Raw genomic sequence first — 21,023 nt, 5'->3', positions numbered from 1 at the left:
TATATCTATTAACTTATCAATTCATCAATTTTGTACTAATATAGTTTTAGGTCAACTATCATTTAGTAATATTAAGGGCACAGCCCATTTATCAAGTAACAAAGAAATAGCATGCCAGCATGCAATATATTAAATTTCTCCTATTATCCATTAAATATCCATTAAGGTGTAATTATTAAAATTAAATATCAAGTAAGTGGTCCAACTGGGCTCAGGAGAACTTGCGGACGTGGAGAACTTAGCACCTCATGACACCCATCACGTGCGACGACGAAGCAGTACCGTAACTCCGGTCATAGCGTCCTGGGATACTGATAAATCGACAGCCGCAGGAGGAACTGGTCACGGAATGAGGTGCTAGAGAAGACTGCGGATAGTTAGTCGATTGGCTTGAAGTTGGGTTCCATTCAAAGGGAATCCAGAAACCGCAAGCCTCTAATACCTCAAAATCGCTAAGGTGGTGCCAGGCAATTATGTAGTTTGAATGTAACGTAGTACTGAAATGCATTATAGAACGAAAATTATAGTATTAAGTCTAGTTTTAGCTTAGTTTATTAATCGAACTCTATGCAAGCTTAAAGTTAACATTTAACGACTAACTTAAAACTATACTATTTTCGACAGCAAATGGATTGGCTGGCAGCCAGCCGTTTGCATACGACCGAATAGCACAGTATAAGCCATACAGCATACTGTAGAATTGATATCACTTAAATCGCAAATTAACCAAGAATTTAAAAGCAAAGAATAGTCCACAAAAATTCATATCTTTATAGAAAACGGGATGACGTCACGCAGTCTTTATTCCAGGGTCTCTGAGCATAAGGGCAGGAGTTGTACCCAAATAAAAATTAAGGGTGGCGCACCGATGATTATAGGTGGCGATAGTAGATTATTGGTGGCGTAACGGTGGGTGGCCAGATCTGCCGAAAATCGACAATAAAACACCTATAAATCGAAAAGGTGGCGAGTATAGGTGGGAGTCATCGATGAATCATGGATGATTTATAGGGTCTGAAACATCTATGACACATTGCAGCCAAATCTCTTGTGAATCACCGATAACCGTTTACCCAAGCTGCACAGCTATACTGCACGATGGTATTGGCCACTGTAATTTATCCAACGTAGAAAGAAAGGTGTTATTGGGTTGTGGGTCATTCGAGATCAAGACGAAACCATGACTTCGTTCTGTGTGCTTGGCTTCTAAGATTAAGTTCCGGAAAGAAAATTTTGCAAAAATTTAGCGTGAATTCGGTGGGCAAGAGTAAAACTGACAGTTAGAAGTAAGGTGTTCACAAATTTTCAAACCAAAGTGAAGCCACTAGGCATGTATCAGACTGCTCCTGATATAAATTGTACGAGGAACATGCGGCTCTCAAGTGCAGCGAGCAAGTCGAGTAAGCACACGTTCACACGAGTTGGGTTTACGGGAGTCGGCGTTAAGCTTCCTACTAATCTTTACCATGTCTTGCTTGAAATGTGTGCTTTCCGGGTAATTTGCTTGTCAAAAAGGTATCATTTATACGCAGAGGGATACGAATACAAATTCTGCTTTCTATCGCTTACTTCGATAGTGGAATTTAATTATTTAGGGAAATTTGCTCATACAGGCAGATAATTATTTCGATTTTAATTCTAAATTTCTACTTGAGTGGTTCCGGTATCTTTTGTACGCATAAGATTAAAGATTAGGCTTGAGAAAATAGTGACTCGAAGTGGTGCAGGTAATTCACGCCTGACATTTAAAATCATCGAGTGATATCTATTCCTTGTTTCACGCAAGAATTTTCTTGGCGAAAATATTTCGAATCAAACCGCTGTCAATATTGGTGCAATGTTCACACTATGAAACTTCGATGCTTATTAAGCATTTTTCCGTAGCCTTTACTCTGAGCTGAACCATCGTTCGCTATGAATAAACGAATTTTGTTTCGGTGGCTGTTTACTCGAATCTAGCAGCTTGTTCAAATAAAATTGTTGATGAAACGATCTAATCATCACGATGGTAGCACTAACTTCTGCCATTTGATGAAATTAATACTTGCAATACTTCAGTCAAATATTTTAAAATTACTTTAGTGCCTAGTCCTCTCTTATAGCTCGACGGTAAAGGCTTTGCTTCGCGTGGGGGAGACCGGAGTTCGAATCCTGCAGGCAGGGAGTTTCTTCAACTCTATTTCTCACGAGGTATGTGTATGGTACTCTGAAAATTTGTTCCTGCTACATGTCTGACATTGTTACTTGTACTATAATGGTAGACTACATACGCAGCCCTTAGGATGGTGATTGTATGGAACTATGTCAGTAAATACATACGCATCGAATCAGAAAGTTAATTTTAAGTTTTTACCGTCTTCGTTTTAAAAGTGGCCACGCCTGGCTCATCAATGTGCCACTGGTGCCAATGGGTAGTTATTGGCGGAAGGAGAGCTTTACGTTTAGGGAGGCCATAGGCAGGTTATAGGTATGGTAAAGGTGGTGCACGCCACCCATAATTCACTGTATAAATCAAAGCTGCTCCACCTATGGCGTCCGCCTATATCCATCATAAAAACATAGGTGCTCCACTCTTAATTTTTATTTGGGTAGAACCGGAAAGTTGCTAGCGTGCCCCCCTATGCATTCGGCTGTGTGCGCTCACGCCGAGCAGTGTGATGTCCCTATTTCTGACAGTAACTTTAGGGTGTTAGCTTCCACCTCCGGGACTTCCGATTTGCGCATTTTAGAATCATTGTTCATCTCTAAACTTAGGCCCAGTTTGAATTCAGCTGTTAGCTCCTATCCCTTTGAAATTGTGAATATATAGCTTTTTTGTGCTCAGTTTATTATTTGTAAATTTAGGTTTCTAATTTCGTTCTGCGCTCTCAATGTATAAATTTGTGACTTCTGATTTGTGATTGTAGATTCTAAGAAACTAACGATGGAGCTGGTCTCCGAAACGTTTTCTATAAAGATATGAATTTTTGTGGACTATTCTTTGCTTTTAAATTCTTAGCATACTGTAGTTATCAGGAATGTAGTACCTGCCCGTTTTTACTGTCTAGAAACAAACTATAATAAACCACAAGCAATTTGCATATCATTAGTTTGTTAAATTTTCATAAATGACTTTCTTTCCTCCTAGCTAAGATATCAGCAAGCAGAGATTTACACTTCTCCTTTTCCTGGAATGTGAATTGTTGCATCAGAATTTTATTCGCCTATTCACTTCAAACGAAAAATTCTGTTGAAGCATAATAAAATCAATGGAGCGTATTAATAAACAACTACTCGAATATTCATTTTCTTTAATTGAAGCACATAGAATTGAATTGTAATTCTTCTCCGATGTTGTACTTCCCTAAATCTCCGGCCAACATTCTGTTCATATTACTGAACAACTTGTAATGGGCAGAACAGAAACACATCAATGAGGCGAGGATGTTTATTGGTGCAACACAGGGAAGCTTTAAGAAGGCAGGTGAAGAAGGCGTAAAATACCAGCTCTATTTCAACAGCAAAACTCAACAGCGACGGTTCTTTAACAGCGTTTAAATCTGCCATCAGTGGAGCGCGTGATGCCGGGTGATGGAACACTAGTTGGTACACTCGTCACAACACACTCGTCACAACACACTCGTCACAACACACNACAGCAGCATTTGATGTCTCGGATTACATTGAACGCAAACTGACTTCGAACATCAGAAACACAAGCGACACAATGGCAGCACTGCAGGTTCCTCGACATACAAGCCAGGAAACTGCAGTGTCTGCTGGACCCTCGTTGGTTCTTAGTGTCAGAATGTATCCATACTGGCAAAGCAAAAATAAATTCTGTTAACTCATTGGCGAGGCAGATTAAAGCAGATTGTCTCATCATGAAGAAATATTTCCTCCTAAAGACAAAATCTATATAGGCTGTTGGTAACTAAGGATTGTTGACAAACGGGAACCGTAAGAAGGCCCATGCAATATTTCACTCTTCACGCAAAGCTTATATATCAAGAAAAATAAAAAAATGTGCATGTTGTAGCAACCGCCTCAGTGCTTCTCAACACTTCTTCAGAGATGTGTTGGGGCCGATGCAGATGGCCTTTGGTGAATTATTCAAATTCTTGCACCGAAACGTCAAAATAGTTTTGAAAGCGGCGTTGAAACCAGCACACTTCGCAAGGGGATCGTCACTGCCAGCAATAGGGATGGTATTATTTTGGCCGTCGGGAAGCCAGCGGTAGTAGCCCCCTTCTTCACGCTGCGTGTTGACCCAGAAAGGCATATCGGCTGAAATACATTAATCATTATTTAGCATTTATTAATCATTGAAATTGATCAGTAGTTTTTGTCTCTTAAGAGTAATTTCTATTACAGCTAATTTAAAACTAGTATTTTTTAATGGACGGATGGAAGTTGAGTTGTATGATTTAAAACTGTCAGTGGATGTAGCTCGGTACCTCTGTAAAAGAATGCAATACAACATGAGTCGCCAGAAAGAGGGAAAGGAAATGGAAAAGATGCTGGAGACGAGGATAGACGCATAGCGAATAATCAGGTTGGTTGAAGGTGTACGGGGTTGGATTGGGTTAAGGCGAGGAAGAGAACCCGTAAGGGCTCTGTAAGGTTTGCGTGGAGGACGGATGGGAGGATTGTATTGATTCGTATTCATAACTCGTACTATCATTTCTTGTCAATGTCGTTGTTAATATTTTAAACCTTCTAACTCGTGATCGTCAACCTCTGTAACTATATGGAACATAATTATCTTGAACTCGATTGCTTCTTTCACATTTCATCATTTCACTATTGAGTAACGATAAATATTCGGTCATTAAATATGTCAATTCTCGAGCACGAATAACACTCGTATAATCTCTGAATAAATAAAATTCAGTAAACGAAGAAATTATTTTTAGTTTTAAAACCGTACCAACAAATATTGAGAATTTTGTTTAGAACGCCAGTGGTGAACAATTTGCCAATCGCGTGTTAAAAGTCATTTTTTCCGGACGATGTCGTGGGGTGAACATCAGCTAAGGAGTGTTGGTCGTGCCGTCATTCTTCAACCCATCAATAAACGTACTAATCCTTCATATTCTTACTCAATCGTACTTAATACATATATACTACAATCAATAGGGAGAGGAACGGTTGTTATCACTTCTAACTCGCAATTCATAACCAATTAAGCACATCCTCTTATTATGGATGATGGTTCATTATTTATATTTTTTTTACATATTCCAGTAATATTCGGCAAAAAAGATTATGTGCAATCTCCATGTACATGAGTTTTGCATTTAAGGGGAGCGTCTGGGTGCAAAGTCGACAGTATTGGCTTTTCCGGTTTTTAGTCTCATCTTAAAGCTGATATTCTGAGCTATCCAACGATACCAAAACCATCTCTGTACGTTGATTTATGCGTTCACGACAGATACCGAAAGGGAGGGGGGTGGGGGAGTTCTTCAATATTTTAGATAGGGGGAAATTAGCTGCCGAGCACTTAAATAGAGTGACTGCTTGAGCTGCAGTTCTGTTACCCGCCTGGCGTCGTACGGTGTGGTGTGCATGCAGTTTTTCCCACCATCCTTGACTGGAATCAAGGTCCAGTAACGTTTAGTTTCGTATCCTCGCTACATTGAGTGCCTATTCCGATGCGCGCGGGACTTTGTCGGGCTCTACTGAACATTCACACTTATTGTCACGGCAAACCTATCTCCTTCTAGAGTTTTGAAGCTACAGCGATGAAACATATACCATTCGATTCTCAATTGAAATATCGAGAGATTGGTCTTTGCGTTTTTTTCAATTTCGTTATAGTTTTGAAAATATTTTGAAAAAGGGGGGGGGGAAGGGGAAAATCGAAAATTTCTCGAAAATTTTGCGAAAAATGCTCCTCCATCCACAAAAATTCGAAATTCGAAAAAAATCGAAGACGAATCAATAGATATGGTCCTTACGCATCGAATGATATGCGTCTCGATGTTGTAGCTTCAAAATCCTAGGAAGAGATAGATTTCTATTGTACCCCCTTTTTGCCGTTTTCTAAGAATTTCCCGTTTTTTTTTCATTTTTTCGAAAAATTGACACGAAAAATAAAGTCTTAGAATTCTGTTTTACATAGGTGTACCAAGTTTCAAAGTGATCCGTCCGTAAATAAAAAGTTTTTTTCACCACCCAGACGTTCCCCTTAGAAGTATTTTAATGTTTTATTATATTTTTCAAAAGGTATGATACAATGAATGCATGGGAATGTGATGATGAGGGTGGTTACTGAGGTAGGCGAGTCACTCGATACCCAAGAGGTATTTTGGTTAAGCAGCAATTATGTTGATAGAATGCATTTAGTCTCGTCATTACCATGAGTCATTCTCGTTGTGTTTCGTCGGTCATTAAGCCGTAATATGGATACCTGTTCTATTACGCGTTGAGACGATCTTACGAAGGTGAGGCATAAGGTACGTTCTATGTTGGGTGACAGGTGGTAGAATCTTTTGCGCAGATTGGTAGGGGCTATTGCTTTCCTGGCTCTTATTTGGGTTCTAAAACAGTGTGATGTGAAGTGCAGTCCTCAGACACTTCATTTTTTAGTGTATGGTTGTCGATGAATAGTTAATTATTTTGCACCCAGCGATAGCGATGACTTTAAAATTGGTTCTGTTTGTCCTGATGATCCATTTATTTTCGAATTTATTTATCTATTGCATGGCGTTTTGTGCCTGTTTTGCCGCGGATTTGTGTAGGTTCGTCCGGCTGTTACCTATCTGTGTAATGTCGTCTGCATATGCTATATAATCCTTTTTGGGAGTGGCGGTGGGATGTCGTGGATGTAAAAGCTGTAATTGGTGGGTGAAAGACAAGCCTCTTATGGGACACGTGAGTGTAGTTGTAAAGAGGAACCAATGTGATTACCTGTAATGATGGATGCTGTTCTGTTGGTGAGGTAGCCTGCTAATGATTTTGTAAGTGATGAGTGGAGATTGAGTTGAATTAATTTTTTTTGGAGTCCGGTGAGTCAGATCTTGTCGAAGGCCATGCATGGTCACATCCCGGATGCATTATATATGTACGGTGACTTTGTGTAAGATGTAGAATAGATTACAATTAAAAGTGTCGGCACTGAAGAAATAGGCCCATGGCCCGTAGCCGATTGTTGCAATCTTGTACTTTTCGTGACTTTATTCACAAGGGATCCATCCTTTGGAAACCGACCTTTCCATAACTGAGGATTGATTGAGATAGCTGCTGAACTTATTACCTGTGGTCCGTAAAGTGCTAGGCATTTTAAGACTGAACATATGCTCCTTCATAGCTTCGTCTAGTATGTTCTTGGAGGCGTTCATACTCGGAGCGTCAACGATGCTATCAGCGAGGCTGTTCCACATGTAGGTGACTCGCAGCGAGAAGAAATGTTGTCGCATGGATGTGTTACAACGCAGTTTTTTAGTTTTTAGATGTGGCCTATGGTGTTGATTCCTGTTTGGCGAGTGTATCGCGGGGAGTTGCTAATGCTGTGTGGATCCCTCTGTGTTTCCTAACCCCTCAGGGGGGACTTCTGACGGGTGTCTGTGCTCGTCAGAAGTCCTATGGGATTTTGCGTTCCTAAGGGGATTGTTCCTGAGCGCCCCACCGTTCCTGTCTCTTATACACATCTAGATGTGTATAAGAGACAGTATTTGAGATGCTAACGCTGCTTCTTTCGAGCCAGCTTCAGCGGGCTGAACATCTGAGACCTTCCGCCCCTTGTGGGTGATGAATAATTGAGACCTTCCACCTCTATGGTGATGTTCATCTTGACTTTCGGTGCGAGATAGCTAAATAGCTGAAGCGCTAGTAAACATTTGGCCACTAAAATAAATAAATAAATGTGTTTCCTAAATTAGTGTTGTCTAGTTTTTTGTGTGTTGCTGATGTTGAGATAGTCGTATTATCGGTTGTTTGACATTTTAGCCAGGAACTTCCCGTGTATATCTAATAGTGAGATTGGTTTGTAGTTTTGGACTTAATGTTGTGAGGTGTTAGGTTTTGGGAGGAAAAACATTGTGGCGTGTTTGAGCGAGCCCGAAAAATAGCCGGCAGTTTTGACTAGTTGTATAATGCATATAGATAGCAGGGGGAAATACATCATGTTTTGGGAGATGTTTGAGTGTTTTTTTTTTTAATTTTCTACAGTTTACTGAAGTTTTTTAATGGTAACAGGTGGGAAGTCTACACGGTGAAGGCGGTAAGGTTGCCGCGACTGTATGAAAGAATGATGTGTGCATTGTTTACGTGGTGTTGTATAATGTGGATGTGTTCGATGTCAAAGTCTCCGTTGCCGATGTCGTTCTCTGTGGCAATGTCTTGCCAGTGCTTGCGGAAAATGGGTTCTTTTTGTTCTAGTGTCCTGCTGTATATTCTTGTGTTGTAGGCATGGGACGGTTTGTTTTGTGTTAATGAGGTCTTGCTATATCTTTGTGCTCTGAGGTGTCTGTATGCAGTGTGTAATTGTTGGCGTGGTGTGATGAGTTGTCCGTTTAGTGCTATTAATTAATGTGACGTAGGTGTGAAGTTCCGGAAGAGTGCTTGTATGAGTGGGCTTGATACCAGGAATGATGAGAAGTGATATGATGAGAATGGAAGTTTAAGTGGCATTCTGTCTGTATTTTATAAATTTTCCAAGTGCTTGTCTATTTCTGCTAGTGGGGGATTGGATTGTGCGAGTCTGCATGCTGTAATAGGGTTTGCTTGTATAAGGTGCAGTTTACTCTTTGAAAGAATCCACGTGGGCAAATGGGTATGGGTTTGCAGTTTAGGTGTGATCGGAGTGTGTGATGTACTGTATATTGTTCTTATTGTGATGGGTCATTGTTGAGTGTTAACTGTGATGGCGAGCATGTCCAAGTGGAAGTTGTCGTGAAGTAAGAAAGAGGATATTACCATTGCTTAGCTTAGCCGAAACTATTCTATTGCTATTATGGTATACTATTTTATTACTATTGCTCCGCCGGCGTGGATTGTATTGTTTATGTGACAGCTGTGGACGCTGTAATTGAATATCGTATTATTGTCAGTAAAGAAGTGATCGTTGATTAGTGTTATGTCGGGATCAGGGTTGGTATAAAAGTTTACCAATAGAAATATTTTGTTATGCCAGTGTCGAAAGTTATGTTGTAGAATTTTTAGTTTGGTTTGAAGGATTATTGTGAGGGATGGAGTTTAGATGTAGATTGTTTCGTCTATTTAGTAGTCATGGTTGAGAGTCTGTCCATGGTTAAGAAGATGTCGTGAGGAATGACGTTGATTATAGGTTTGTTGAATTTTAGTTTTCGCGTCGAAAATAGTCGATTATTTTGGAGGCGTTAAGGGGCCGTATTATCAAAACTTCGTAAGTACGCAAAATCGACTTACGAGTGGCGTAAGTGCTGACTTGATGAAGTAACTCTAGAGGTGGTATTATCAAAACATTTGCGCGGGAAGATGCGTAACGTAACTGTACGCCTGCTCGAAGATGTCGTAAGTGGAGTTCCGCACAAGTTTAGAGTGTATGCTAAAGCGATAGGAAACTATTGATTTACTAGCAAGTAGCAACACCTTGACTTGTGATAGAATTCTGTCAATAATCCGACAGCGCGGATTTTACACGCATAGAATGATGGCTATACTTGTGATGGCTCCACTACTTGATCGTGCAACATTTGCACGATCAAAATATGTGATCGTGCTAAACAGTGCTATTGAAAAAAAATTCAATTGAGTTAATACCAGAAACTGATTTTATTTTCCTTTCACGTTATATTATACAAGCAACTATTTTAGAACGGCTTTTTCTGGGCCAACAAGGAGCAATACCGACAGACAGCATTCGATAGTCGATACCATCGAATGCATAGATTCCCGCCATCGAAGTTCACAGAATGTAAACAAATCCAAAGCCACTGATTGGTCAGTTGGCCAGATGGTTTTGATAGTACGCTTTTAGCCAAGTCTTACGTACGAATGTTTTGATAATGCCAAAATTAGGGTGTACTTACGTAACACTTAACTTTTTAGTAGGAAGTACAAAAAGTTACGAAGTTTTGATAAAACGGCCCCTGGTCCTTCACCGAGGGCTTCAGTCCAAGGTTCTTTGCCCTCAGTTCGTTAAGATACCACGTGCTGTGAGGGACTTCAAGGATTGGGTTGGGGTCATTGTCGCTCCTAAATAGTCTAACGGATATTATTCCGTCGAGTCCTGGCATTAATAGAGGCGATTCCTTGTACTTCTCATCACTTATTTTCAGTTTTCTCTGGTTGCGGTCATTTTGATAGATTTTGGTTATTGGAAAGTGCCGGGGGATTCGTAGTCCGTCTGTGGTCCTGTTAGGTTTAGCGTGGACTGTCTCATGTTGTCGTCGTCTGTATATTTGGTTCTACGGTCGAAGTTGTTAATGTTCCAGCCTGATTTGTTTTCGTCATGGTTATCGAAAAAGTTTAATAAGTTGGTCGGGGAGGGTAGCATCGATGTCGTAGTTTTCTTTCATTGATTTCGAGAGAATTGATCCGAATCCTTCCTGTCGTGCTAAGCTGGTGATGTAAGTTTCCAGTATTATTGCAGTCAGTTTGAGTTTAGTTGTATTGGTCAGAGTGAGGCTGTGTTGGAAATGTTGATCTGGTGAATTGCATGTTTGGCTATTTGAACATATTTTTATTTTGCTTTCTTCGTTACTTCGTCTATTGCTATTTTTTGTTTGGTAATGATGGTTTTTTCGTGAATGGGCAGTTGGCGGCAAGTGTTCGGTGATCTTGGTGGCGATTGAGGCATTTTTATGTGTATTGATGCACTACGTGCATGTGTACTCGTGGGATGCGCATTTGTGAGCAGGATGGTGTGGAGGCAATGCATAAGTGAGTGGGATTAAAGAATATTGAAATCTTCAAATTCAATCAAGAAACATCACACACGTACAAAATAACTATAGTGGACAATATTAACTATTAATACGCATGATAGTTTATACATTATTAAGTTGGTATTTCCACAAAAACCTATTCAAACAACTCACAATGCACAATGTTTAAGAAGGACCCAAAACGCATGTTTAAAGATAGGTTCACATGAAAAGCAATCAATCTAACACGGAATGAAATTTTGCAACATTACACAATTGTATGCCATGAACCGATTACAATAGGGCACAGAATTCTGAGAATTTTTTCGTCATAAATAATTCTCACTTGAATAACTAGTTATCTAAGCTGTATAAAACTTCATAGTTGAAATAAATGCACGCCGGTCAGTGGAAGAGCTTCACTCCCACCTACATTCGATCTCGTGAAATAGTAGCCGTGTTGCTGCCACCCTGCAATATCTTTTACCATTGAAAGCAAAGATCTCTAACAATCGCAACAACTTGGTCGAAATTCCAAGATTTCTGATCCCCATATTTAAGGACAGCGAGCCACCTGGATGGGTGCAGAATTAAATAAGTATTTATGCACTCCATTTTCTACTAAAACCGTTAACCTGCCATCTTCAGGAAACTTAACTGTAACAATTGTATGAAAATGATTAAATGACACTGGAACATGTGGAACGACAACCTTCATTTTCCTAGTCTCAACATCATCGAGAACTTGTTGTGTTTACTCGATCACCAGATACTCTCCACCAACACATGTAGGCGACTTGTAGGAAGTCCTCGTTATGAGGCACCATGAAGTTATGCTAATAAGTAGCTCCTTATCGAGTAGACTGTGAAATATTTTTCAGCCTAATCGTCATCTATCATCTGAATATTAGCGAATGCTGAGGTGAGAAGACAGATTTTTCCTGCATCAGCGATGTTTTGAAACAATTCTTCGTTCTCTTTCAAAAACATCGTATTAGTATAGTAGAAGTGGCAGCTCCATCAAAAAATTTTTAACAGTGAGTAACAAATAATTATTGCAGCCGCTACGATTTTTCCAGAGCAAGCGTCCCTTTGAACTCGCCGATCAATATGAGACCCCATACTTGATATTTTTAATTTCAAGTCGGTAATTGAATAGATGAACTAACGTCCAAAAAGGTCGCTCAATTTTGTTGGTCGGTGACAATCCGTGTAACAAGTGCTAGATATTTTACTGGAGGTGCAAAATCAATTAGCACGTGGAATTAAGTTCAGCCTTCAAGTACAATTAAGGGCCGTACTTATTAAACTCAAAGTTCTCTTAGCCTTCTAAGTACACGATGAGGCCGATTTTTCGTTCATGTTTAGAAGGTTTGTTAGGTTTTGAGCTTGAAAAGCCGTCAGTGATAGGCTGACAGATATGAAAATTTTTAACAATACACACTGTGCTGCCCAAGTCCTGTTAGGTAGACCAAAACTCACCAGCAATTGGGCCCAGTTTTTCATGGGCGTATGTCTGAATGCCGGGGTTGGTCTCCAACTCGTAGGACGCCAGCTGCAAGCCCAGGGCCTCGCACCGAGTCTTGGCCTCGCAGTACGAGAAGTATGTGGACGCAGGACGTGACGCAATCTCGACGCAATGTCCAGCTATTATTTCATTGCAGCAAGTCAGCTTTTGAGGCATCAGTCCACTGTCGTACGGGGTATTCTCAGAGTCTGAAAATAAGGTAAAGTAATCCTTCATTTATCGCGGGTGTTACGTTCCCAAAGCGGGTGGGATAAGTGAATTTTTTCGCACCATTTTAGATTATTTTTCTAAATACCAACCGATCGACTTCCTCAGAAATCCGCTAGCAAGCAAAAATACGCAAATGATTATTCCCATTGATATCACTGGTCAACAGATAAATTAGTATATAAAATACATACATATACATATATATTTAATGCAGGTTTCTTTGAAGTCCAGAGAGTATTTCTTACTGACAATTTTCTTATTGTTTTTCTCTATTCGGCAAATTAAGCTCTTGATAGGAATTGAAAAGTCAAATATCAGGTTGCCAAGGGACATTTTATTATAATTTTAATTTTTTTCGACGTTTCGAATGCAACTTTATTCATTATCAAGTAGAAGAGGAAGAGTTCTGCAACGCTAGAAATTTCTAGCGTTGCAAAACTCTAGTCTGCAAGTGTTTTTGTAATGGTCGGGCGTAGGTTTACTTGTAAAGTATAATTTTGTATTGAAGTCTGGTGGGCCAAACCTTATCGGAGACTTGGTCATAGCGCGGGGAGATTATATACACTATACAGCATGTCTGCAGTGTGTCGTGCAAGGTGTATAACGAGCGTTTGGTGGAATGTGGCTAATGCCTCTTGAGTCCTTTTGGTGTTCCTTGAAACCGAACTGTTTAGTGTTGTGGATGGTGAGGTCCTCATAAATCTATTGTTAGTATTTTATATTAGAGTTTTCCGCGGATGTCATAACATGACATCAAGTTGTAGTTTTGTACCTGGTGATGAAATGTGGCGGGTTTCGAGAGGAAGATCATTATGACACGCTATTGTGAGTCGGGGGAAATAACCAACGGAGGTGAAGTGATTGAATATGTACACTTTGTACAGCATATAGTGGATCGCTATTTTGAATAGCTGTTTGAGTTGGAGGATTTTGATGCCTGTGGAACCAAATGCTTTATGTTGAAATATTTTCAGTGTGCGCCGTAGTTCTCCATTGGTTATGGGTGGAAAGTATACAAGGTGGAATCGGGTAAGGTCGCTAAAGTTAAATGTTGTTATAGAGGGCCTTTTACGGTGTAAATGTGATCGATGTCAAAGTCTCGATCGTTGTCGTTCTGAGTGAATATGTCCTAACATTGTTGGTGGAAACTGATTTTTTTTTCTGGTGTGTCGTATTGACTAATTTTTGTTTGTTGTATGGGACGCTTTGTTTGGTGTTGGATCCTAGCATATGCCTTGGGAAAGACCAGAATTTTTGTGATCTGTTTGTGTTTATAAAACGCTAATGAGGTTCTGCCATGTCTGTGTTTAGAGGAGTCTTTATAAAATGCATAGTTGTTGGCATGGGATGTCTGTTAAGTGCCAGTGATGGATGCATTGAAGAGTGGCTTGCTATTGTGTTTGCATAAGCAACGTTTCGTGAATGGGTATGATGCCTGGAATGATTTGGGGTTGATATGGTAGGATACAGGTCCAGTTGTTTAAGCATGTGTCTCAGCAGGGTGGCAGTGGCTACAGTTCAGAGTATCAGGTCTGCAACAGAGAGGTGCGGGTTCTATCCTATAGCTCGGCGCCACAGTTTTTGATCAGAATCGGCGAGGAGGCCGGGTGGTTAAGCACAGCAGAATAGGAGCAGTGAATTGCGTGTTCGAGACCGCAACAAGCTGTGAATATTCTACAATGTTAAGAATCTGCGACTGGCCTACGGCCGAATGAACGCTGAAATGCTAATGAACGGTCTGGTTGTGGGGATCTGAAAGAGGGAGCTATAATAGGAATACATTCTGTAGGTTGTGGAATGGATTCTGGTTGTATGTGAATGTTCTTGAATGCCTTCTGTTGCTTATGACTGTCTGGTGATGACCTGCTGTTGTGGGTGATGATCGAGAGCTGGAAAGTAGGGGCCGATGGGGGTACATTTGTGTGTGTAATTGTTTTTCTATATGGTTGGAGGAGCTGTTTCCTAGTGTTGTTGGTTTTTGCGTTTCTGTCTGCAAGTATAGGTAAACGAGATGGGGCCTGTTATAAAGAGTACGTGGAAGTTTGTATAGTTGATGTGGACTGTATGTGGTGAGGTGTGTGTTGCTCCTGTAGTGATCGGAGTGTCGATTGTAATTGCGAGCATGTCAATGTGAATTTTTTTGAGGTTTGTAAGGTATGAGTCTCCTAATGGCTATGGCATCACCGGAGTGTACTAGTGTGTTGTCATTAATGCAGCTACTCGTATGCACATTGTAGTTAAATATTTTAAGTGTGGGGTTGTCATCCATGATAGAGTGGTGATTAATGTGTACTGGCTGGGACAATGGGGTTATATTTGTTGGCAGGAGTGGATCTGTTTTTTATCAAGTGACGGATGTTGTGTTGTAGTATCTTAAATGAGGATTTGGGGATCCTGTTTAGTAATGGATGATGTATCGTCAGCCTGTCACGTTCAGACGGTCGAGTACTCTTGAAGAGTCTGCGTCCTTCATCGAAAACTCCAGTCCATATTCCTTATTTCTCTGTTCGTTTGCAAGCCAAACCTTATTTGACTTCAGAGGGATTTCAACGGGGCCTTTTGAACTCCAAAACAGTTTGATGGGGATTGGTTTGTCGAGTCCGGGTCTTGTTGATTCCTTTTACTGTTCGATGATTTTACTTTTTCTGGAGTATTCATAATGAGTCGTTCTTACGGAGGTCGTCGTCTATTGGCTGTTGAGATATATTTAATGATGATCGTCTGAGGTCGTCATTATCAATGAATTCGGTCGTAGAGTTAAAGTCTGTGCCGGAGGTCTTGATCTCAGTTTGGTTAAAATGCTTTAAGCGTTGTCTCAATCAGGAAAAGCCGCGTCAATGTCGTAGTTTAAATTCAGTGACTTCAATACGATGCTACCACACCCCTCCTGGCGGGAGAGGCTGCATGGCAACATGGGCTTCGAGTCTGATCGCTGTCAGTTTCAGTTGCGTCTTGTCACGCAGCGTCAGGCTATGTTGAGAAATATTTGTTTGTTGGATCGCCTGTGTTGCTGTGTCAGATTTTGTATTTTTGGGTGTATTTTGTTTTAATTTTTTGTCACTGTGATTTCAGTCGGTTTCGCATTTTTTTTGTTTACGGTAAGTACAGGTTGCGGCTCAAGTACGCTAGTCATTGTGGCATTTTTGAAGGTGTTAGTACATTGGGTCTAAGTGCGATCTAAGGCGGCGCATTCGGAGCAGGATCGAGGAAGTGAGGTATGTGGATTGGTGTGAAGGTGGTCTTCTATTTTGTAACATTTTTAATTGATAAGTAGGTGTGTTTACTGTTCCTGTTCGCATTTTGAGGGCGTTTTTTTGTGTTTGATATTCAAAATACGTTTGTAAGAATGTTTGGGGTTATTGTAGTGTCCGTGGTTACGATCTTGTTGATTCGAGTAAGGTGCTTGTGTTTTATTATGTCCTGCATGTGTAGCCAATTTTATTGTATATTTAATATGTGTTTGATTTCGTCGGTGGTGTGGCTTCCTGTGTCTCTGTCAAGCTGTCGTACAAAAAGGTCCCGCACCGATAAGGTCGGTGGTATAAGATAAAAGTGAGGTTGATTTTATGAAATGCATCTGCAGTTTTTGAGGGAGCTGGTCAATTGCAGTCGCGTCAAAATCAGGTGGCTGCGTCCATGAATCATATCAGTGGGGCATCAAGTTCGGTAGAAGTCGTATACAAATTTTTGAGTCGATCAGTCGGTATCCTTACGCCAATTTTCTTGAATTGGACAAGCCTGTCGGGTTCTGAGGTGAGGGAAAGGGAACGAAATTACGGGTAAATGGTTTTCGTGCATTTCTATGTTTAAAAGATTTTTTTTCACGGAGGCACGGAAAAGAATAAGTCACATTTTCTTAGTGACACGCGCTTACTTTGCAGAGCTGGCTGATCCGGAAGGCGTAAGAAGGCAGCATTGAACAGCACCACATAAGTAGCCGCTCAGGGGCCCCAGCTTGACCTAAATTAAATCTCATCCGCGAGCACATTAAATCTAAAATAGTGTTATCTCTCTGCAGTCAGCTCACTAACCATCGAAGACGTGACCTGTGTTGTCGCTGTTGCTGAGGAGGCACCCGTCAGCCGAGGACTCGTTGTAGAAAAGGAAGGTGTCTCCGATCAGTTGTCCAGGAACTGTAAACGTAAATAATTCAATCCGTTGTTCTGGAACAGGTGCCGTGGAGCTGAAATTAGAGGCCATGCATTTCGTCGCAATTTTTTATAAGTATACGGATATAAACAACCGTCTTGAGCATTAAACAAGACGAGTGAAGACTTTTAGAATTGTTTAAATACCTATTTATAATCATCTTGTTAGTTACTTGGTTTCTAATAATTTTAAATTGAACATCACTACAGGTTCAGTGGTCGGTTGCTGACTTCCGATATTTCCAGTTAAATATACTGAAAAATGTTGTTCAGTTGGAGCGCCAGACGGCAAAAGATCGTGAAGCAAAAATAATCAGCAGCTCCTGTGGTTTTATCAGCAAACATAAAATTAGTCGTTTGCCTCTCATAGGAGGCAGCTGATCATTCAACCACAATTCGTAGAATTCACCCCGACTTTACTTTGGATTCACTCTAACTTCAATGTCCCAGAATTCCAAGTTCAACACCGTTAGATGATTGTTTTTATTGCCATTAGGAGAATTTTTCTATTAATTGCAGAATTATCGCGTCAAATCCTCCAAATCAGGGCATATACTTTTAAAAAAGTTAAGAGATCGTAAGTTCATCAGCCAATCATTGACGGTCTTCCAAGCAAAATCCACCAATCATAGACAAGAAAATAGAGCGTAAGTACTTACGTTCACTTAGCGAGTTTTGAAAGTATGGTCCCAGAACACGTACCAAACCCCACAAATCAGAACATGTTCCAAACCCCCCAAATCAGAACATGTTCCAATCCCTCCAAATCAGAACACGTTCTAATCCCCCAAATCAGAACACGTTCCAAACGCTGCAATATCACGTTCCAAACCCCTAAAGTATGGTTTTGCAATGTAGTTAAAGAATAAAGCCTTCAAAAATCAAGATAAGGGCCCGACGCAATTTTTTATTTTTGCGCCCAAACTTCACAACGGCAAAACGGCTGGATCAATCTACAGTCATCATATAGAACCCCCTAGCTTTGATATATTATATAGAGCCCACCTATATCATAGAACAACTTGCAGTCATCATATAGAACCCCTCCAGGCGTTCCATTTTCTGAACGTCGATAAAGTTAAATGAGCTGTCTCATGAATGTTGCCAATATTAGGCATATGATATATACCTTTTGTTCTTCACATCGGACATTTACCCCAAATCCACTTGCGACTCCGATGGACCAGAAGGTAAGAACTACTGATATAAGTTAATCAAACGCCATGCCCAGAGAAGACAAGGTGTTAACTAATCCGCACAAGATCCACCGACGAAGAATAAAGATTTGTTGAATAATACAGAAATTAGTTTCAACTTAAATAACTGCACCAAAGCCATGAAGTAGAAAATTACGAGGACACTAAATTTACGATGAAAAATGACGTAGAATTTGAGAGGCGTCATGACGTAGACAACATACGAGGTGTCATGACGTAGACAACTTCAGCAGGCGCGTCACCGCAGTCCTGCTCGTCGTTCTCGACGTCGTACACAATCCTGCCGCTGGCGTAGCAGGAGCCGTTGATCTTGAACATGAGAGCGTCTGAGGAGGAAGGATTACGTGAGTTAAACTTGCATGAATCAAACTTACACGAAGAAATTGTTATTATTTCCCTACACGGAAATCTAACAAACATGAATTAAAATTATATCCTTTTTACTGAAATAGAATAAACTTTAGTAGAAAAACTTGCACAAATCAAAGTCCATGAATCAAACTCACACGAATCATACATACGTAAATAAAACTTAAACAAATAAAACATAAATGAATCGAACATGCCCGAAAATAACATGGAAGAATCCAACATTTAAGAGTCAAACATGCATGAATCAAACGTACTTGAATTCAACACACATAAATCAAACGTACATGAATCAAACGTGCAAAGTTAAAAGCGTCACAAAAAACTTTTTTAAATGCATTTTCATCTATCGATTTAATCAAATAAAGCATACTGAATAAAACCTATTTCGACAAATCATACATTCAATAATCAAAATTCCATCTAATTTACATGAATCAAACTCTCAAAATCTCACATAGTTGAGTCAAACATCGCTTATGAAACTTACATGAATCAAACTATCATGAACAAAACTTCAATGTAGTACTAATTTTAGAAGAATCAAAAATGTATAATTGATTCAAATATATGTGAATCACACTTATATGCGTCTAAAGCATATGGTAATCATTTACTAAGCAATCGGATGTAGCTTAGAGGCACTCAAATTACAACTTAGCTGAATTAAATATGTACCACAGTGGCATTCAAGAATAAAATTAGCATTCATAAAAATATAGTTCAGTAAATTAATGAAAATGATAATAGACATGAATAATTAATTAATTTCAATAATAATAATCATTATTTCAGAAACAATCATGTTTTAATATAATTCACTACGATCAAATAAGCTTAAACTTCCGTAGCAAATTACATGAATCCAAATTTCACGGATCAAATATATGTATACTGTATTGAACATACACGGATTAAAGATACTTAATTAAGACACAATAAATATAATTAAAAACACACTGAATGAAAACTTTCATGCATACAGCATACATGAATCAATTCTCCATAAACACAACATGCATGAATAAAACATGCATTAGTCACACATAAAAGAACTTATTGAATAAAATTCAGATAAACCGAATTTATTCGGATCTCATGCACACTGTATTAAGAATATTTCGTTAAAGCGCACTTTAAATAAACGAAATTTCATTCAACCAAACTCATATGTTGAACAAAGTCCAATTAAACATCATGCATCAAAAACTCAGATGAATCAGGCGTGTACAAAACAGGCATTAATGAACCAATCTTAGATGAATCACACATTCTTGAAACGAATTTATATTAATCAAACATACATGCGTCTGAGGTATATGATAATCACTGACAAATCAAGCAGACTTAATTACAACTTTGAGAGCACTCATTTCATAGCTTATTTGAATAAAATATGTAACTTAAGTATTATTTATGAATGAAAGTAACATTCATTGAAAATATTTTGAACAAAATTTTGTCAATAAACAAATTTGAATGCACTTCACTACAATCAAATGTGAAATAAGCCTAATCTTATCCGCAGTAATTGTGCCCTGGGTCACTTCAACTCACTCCTCGCAAACGCGGCGTTCGCGCAGGCGATGATGTCCGTCGATGTGCCGCTGCTGTTCAGCTTCACCCAATCAACTCGTGCGTTTAAGAACCCCCGTTTAGACTACATAAGAAACGGCGGAGGCTCCAGTTACCTCTTGTCCAGAGGGCACTGCCACAACCGCTCTCGCCCGCACGTCGCGAACAAGTTGCTCTTGACGCCACCATCGAGCACAAACTGTGCAGTAAGTTCAAGTTCAGGGACAGAAAACTAGTCATGATATAGCAGTTTCAGCGTATATAAGGCCGTAGGCCTGTCGCCGATTCTTAACATTGCAGAACACCCACAGCATGCTGCGGGCTTGAACTCGCAACATCACTGCCTCAAAATTTCTTTGCTTAAACGCCCGGCTTTAAACACTAGAAGGGACGTAAAATAACCTTATTTAAACGTTGAAATAACGTCGATATTTGTACGTTGAATGTTTAATCATTTTATTAAACGTTGAATCAATGTTGATTGCAGTTTGAAATGCAGAACAACCCAAATTAAACGTATAATCAAATTGAAATATGACCAAAACTAGAACGGATGTATAACAACCTTATTTCAACGTTGAAATAACAGAGATATTGAAACGTTAAATGCTATTAATTTTTTTAAACGTTAAATCAATGTTGATTTTAGGTTGGAATGCTGAATAAACAAACTTAAGGGGAGCGTCTATGTCCAAAATCGACAATTTTGACTTATCAGTTTTTTGTTTCATCTTAAATCTGACATTCTGACCTATCCAACGGTACCAAAATTATCTCTGTACGTTGATTTATGCGTTCACGACAGATCGCGAAAGGGCAAGGGTTGGTAGAGTTCTTTAACATTTAACATAGAGAGTAAATGCCTCAGTGCACCTTAAATAGCTAGTCTTCACACTCCCCGATCCAGTAACCCTTCAACAGTCGTGAGGGATGGTTTGCGCTCTGTCGTTCCCACCATCCTTGACAGAGATTTAGCTCCAGTATTATCTGGTCTTGCAGCCTTGCAACCTTGAATGCCGATTTCGAGGCGCCCGGGACTTTGTCGGGCTCTACTGGACAATCACACTTATTGTCACTGGAAATCTCCTCCTACAGCTTTGACGCTGCAGCAATGAGAGATATACCATTCGATTCGCAAATGAAAGAT

At 39.7% G+C, this 21,023-nt stretch overlaps 1 protein-coding gene across 1 annotated transcript; it reads right to left on the bottom strand.

Moving 5' to 3' along the window:
- Window positions 1-3,412: 3,412 nt before the first annotated feature.
- Window positions 3,413-20,065, bottom strand: LOC108676809. Its single transcript, XM_018164947.1, has 6 exons — window positions 19,993-20,065; window positions 19,859-19,933; window positions 18,136-18,258; window positions 16,599-16,700; window positions 12,312-12,545; window positions 3,413-4,266 (listed from the first exon to the last, which is right to left on the bottom strand). Exons 1-6 carry the CDS (start codon window positions 20,063-20,065, stop codon window positions 4,037-4,039), a joined length of 837 nt encoding a protein of 278 aa, XP_018020436.1. The 3' UTR covers window positions 3,413-4,036.
- Window positions 20,066-21,023: the final 958 nt, after the last annotated feature.

This window comes from Hyalella azteca, unplaced genomic scaffold (genome assembly GCF_000764305.2).
Source record: "Hyalella azteca isolate HAZT.00-mixed unplaced genomic scaffold, Hazt_2.0.2 contig16561, whole genome shotgun sequence".
Lineage (NCBI taxonomy): Eukaryota > Metazoa > Arthropoda > Malacostraca > Amphipoda > Hyalellidae > Hyalella > Hyalella azteca.
This window is presented reverse-complemented; position numbering and strand designations above follow the sequence as displayed.

What these genes read in the sequence shown, in the direction of transcription:
- LOC108676809 (XM_018164947.1), bottom strand. Translation starts at nt 20,065, where the DNA reads ATGGTGGCGTCAAGAGCAACTTGTTCGCGACGTGCGGGCGAGAGCGGT. An exon ending in GAACGCCGCGTTTGCGAGGA is followed by an intron (nt 18,259 to 19,858) that starts GTGAGTTGAAGT and finishes CTTCCTCCTCAG; the next exon opens with ACGCTCTCATGTTCAAGATC. An exon ending in CACAGGTCACGTCTTCGATG is followed by an intron (nt 12,546 to 16,598) that starts GTTAGTGAGCTG and finishes CCTTATTTTCAG; the next exon opens with ACTCTGAGAATACCCCGTAC.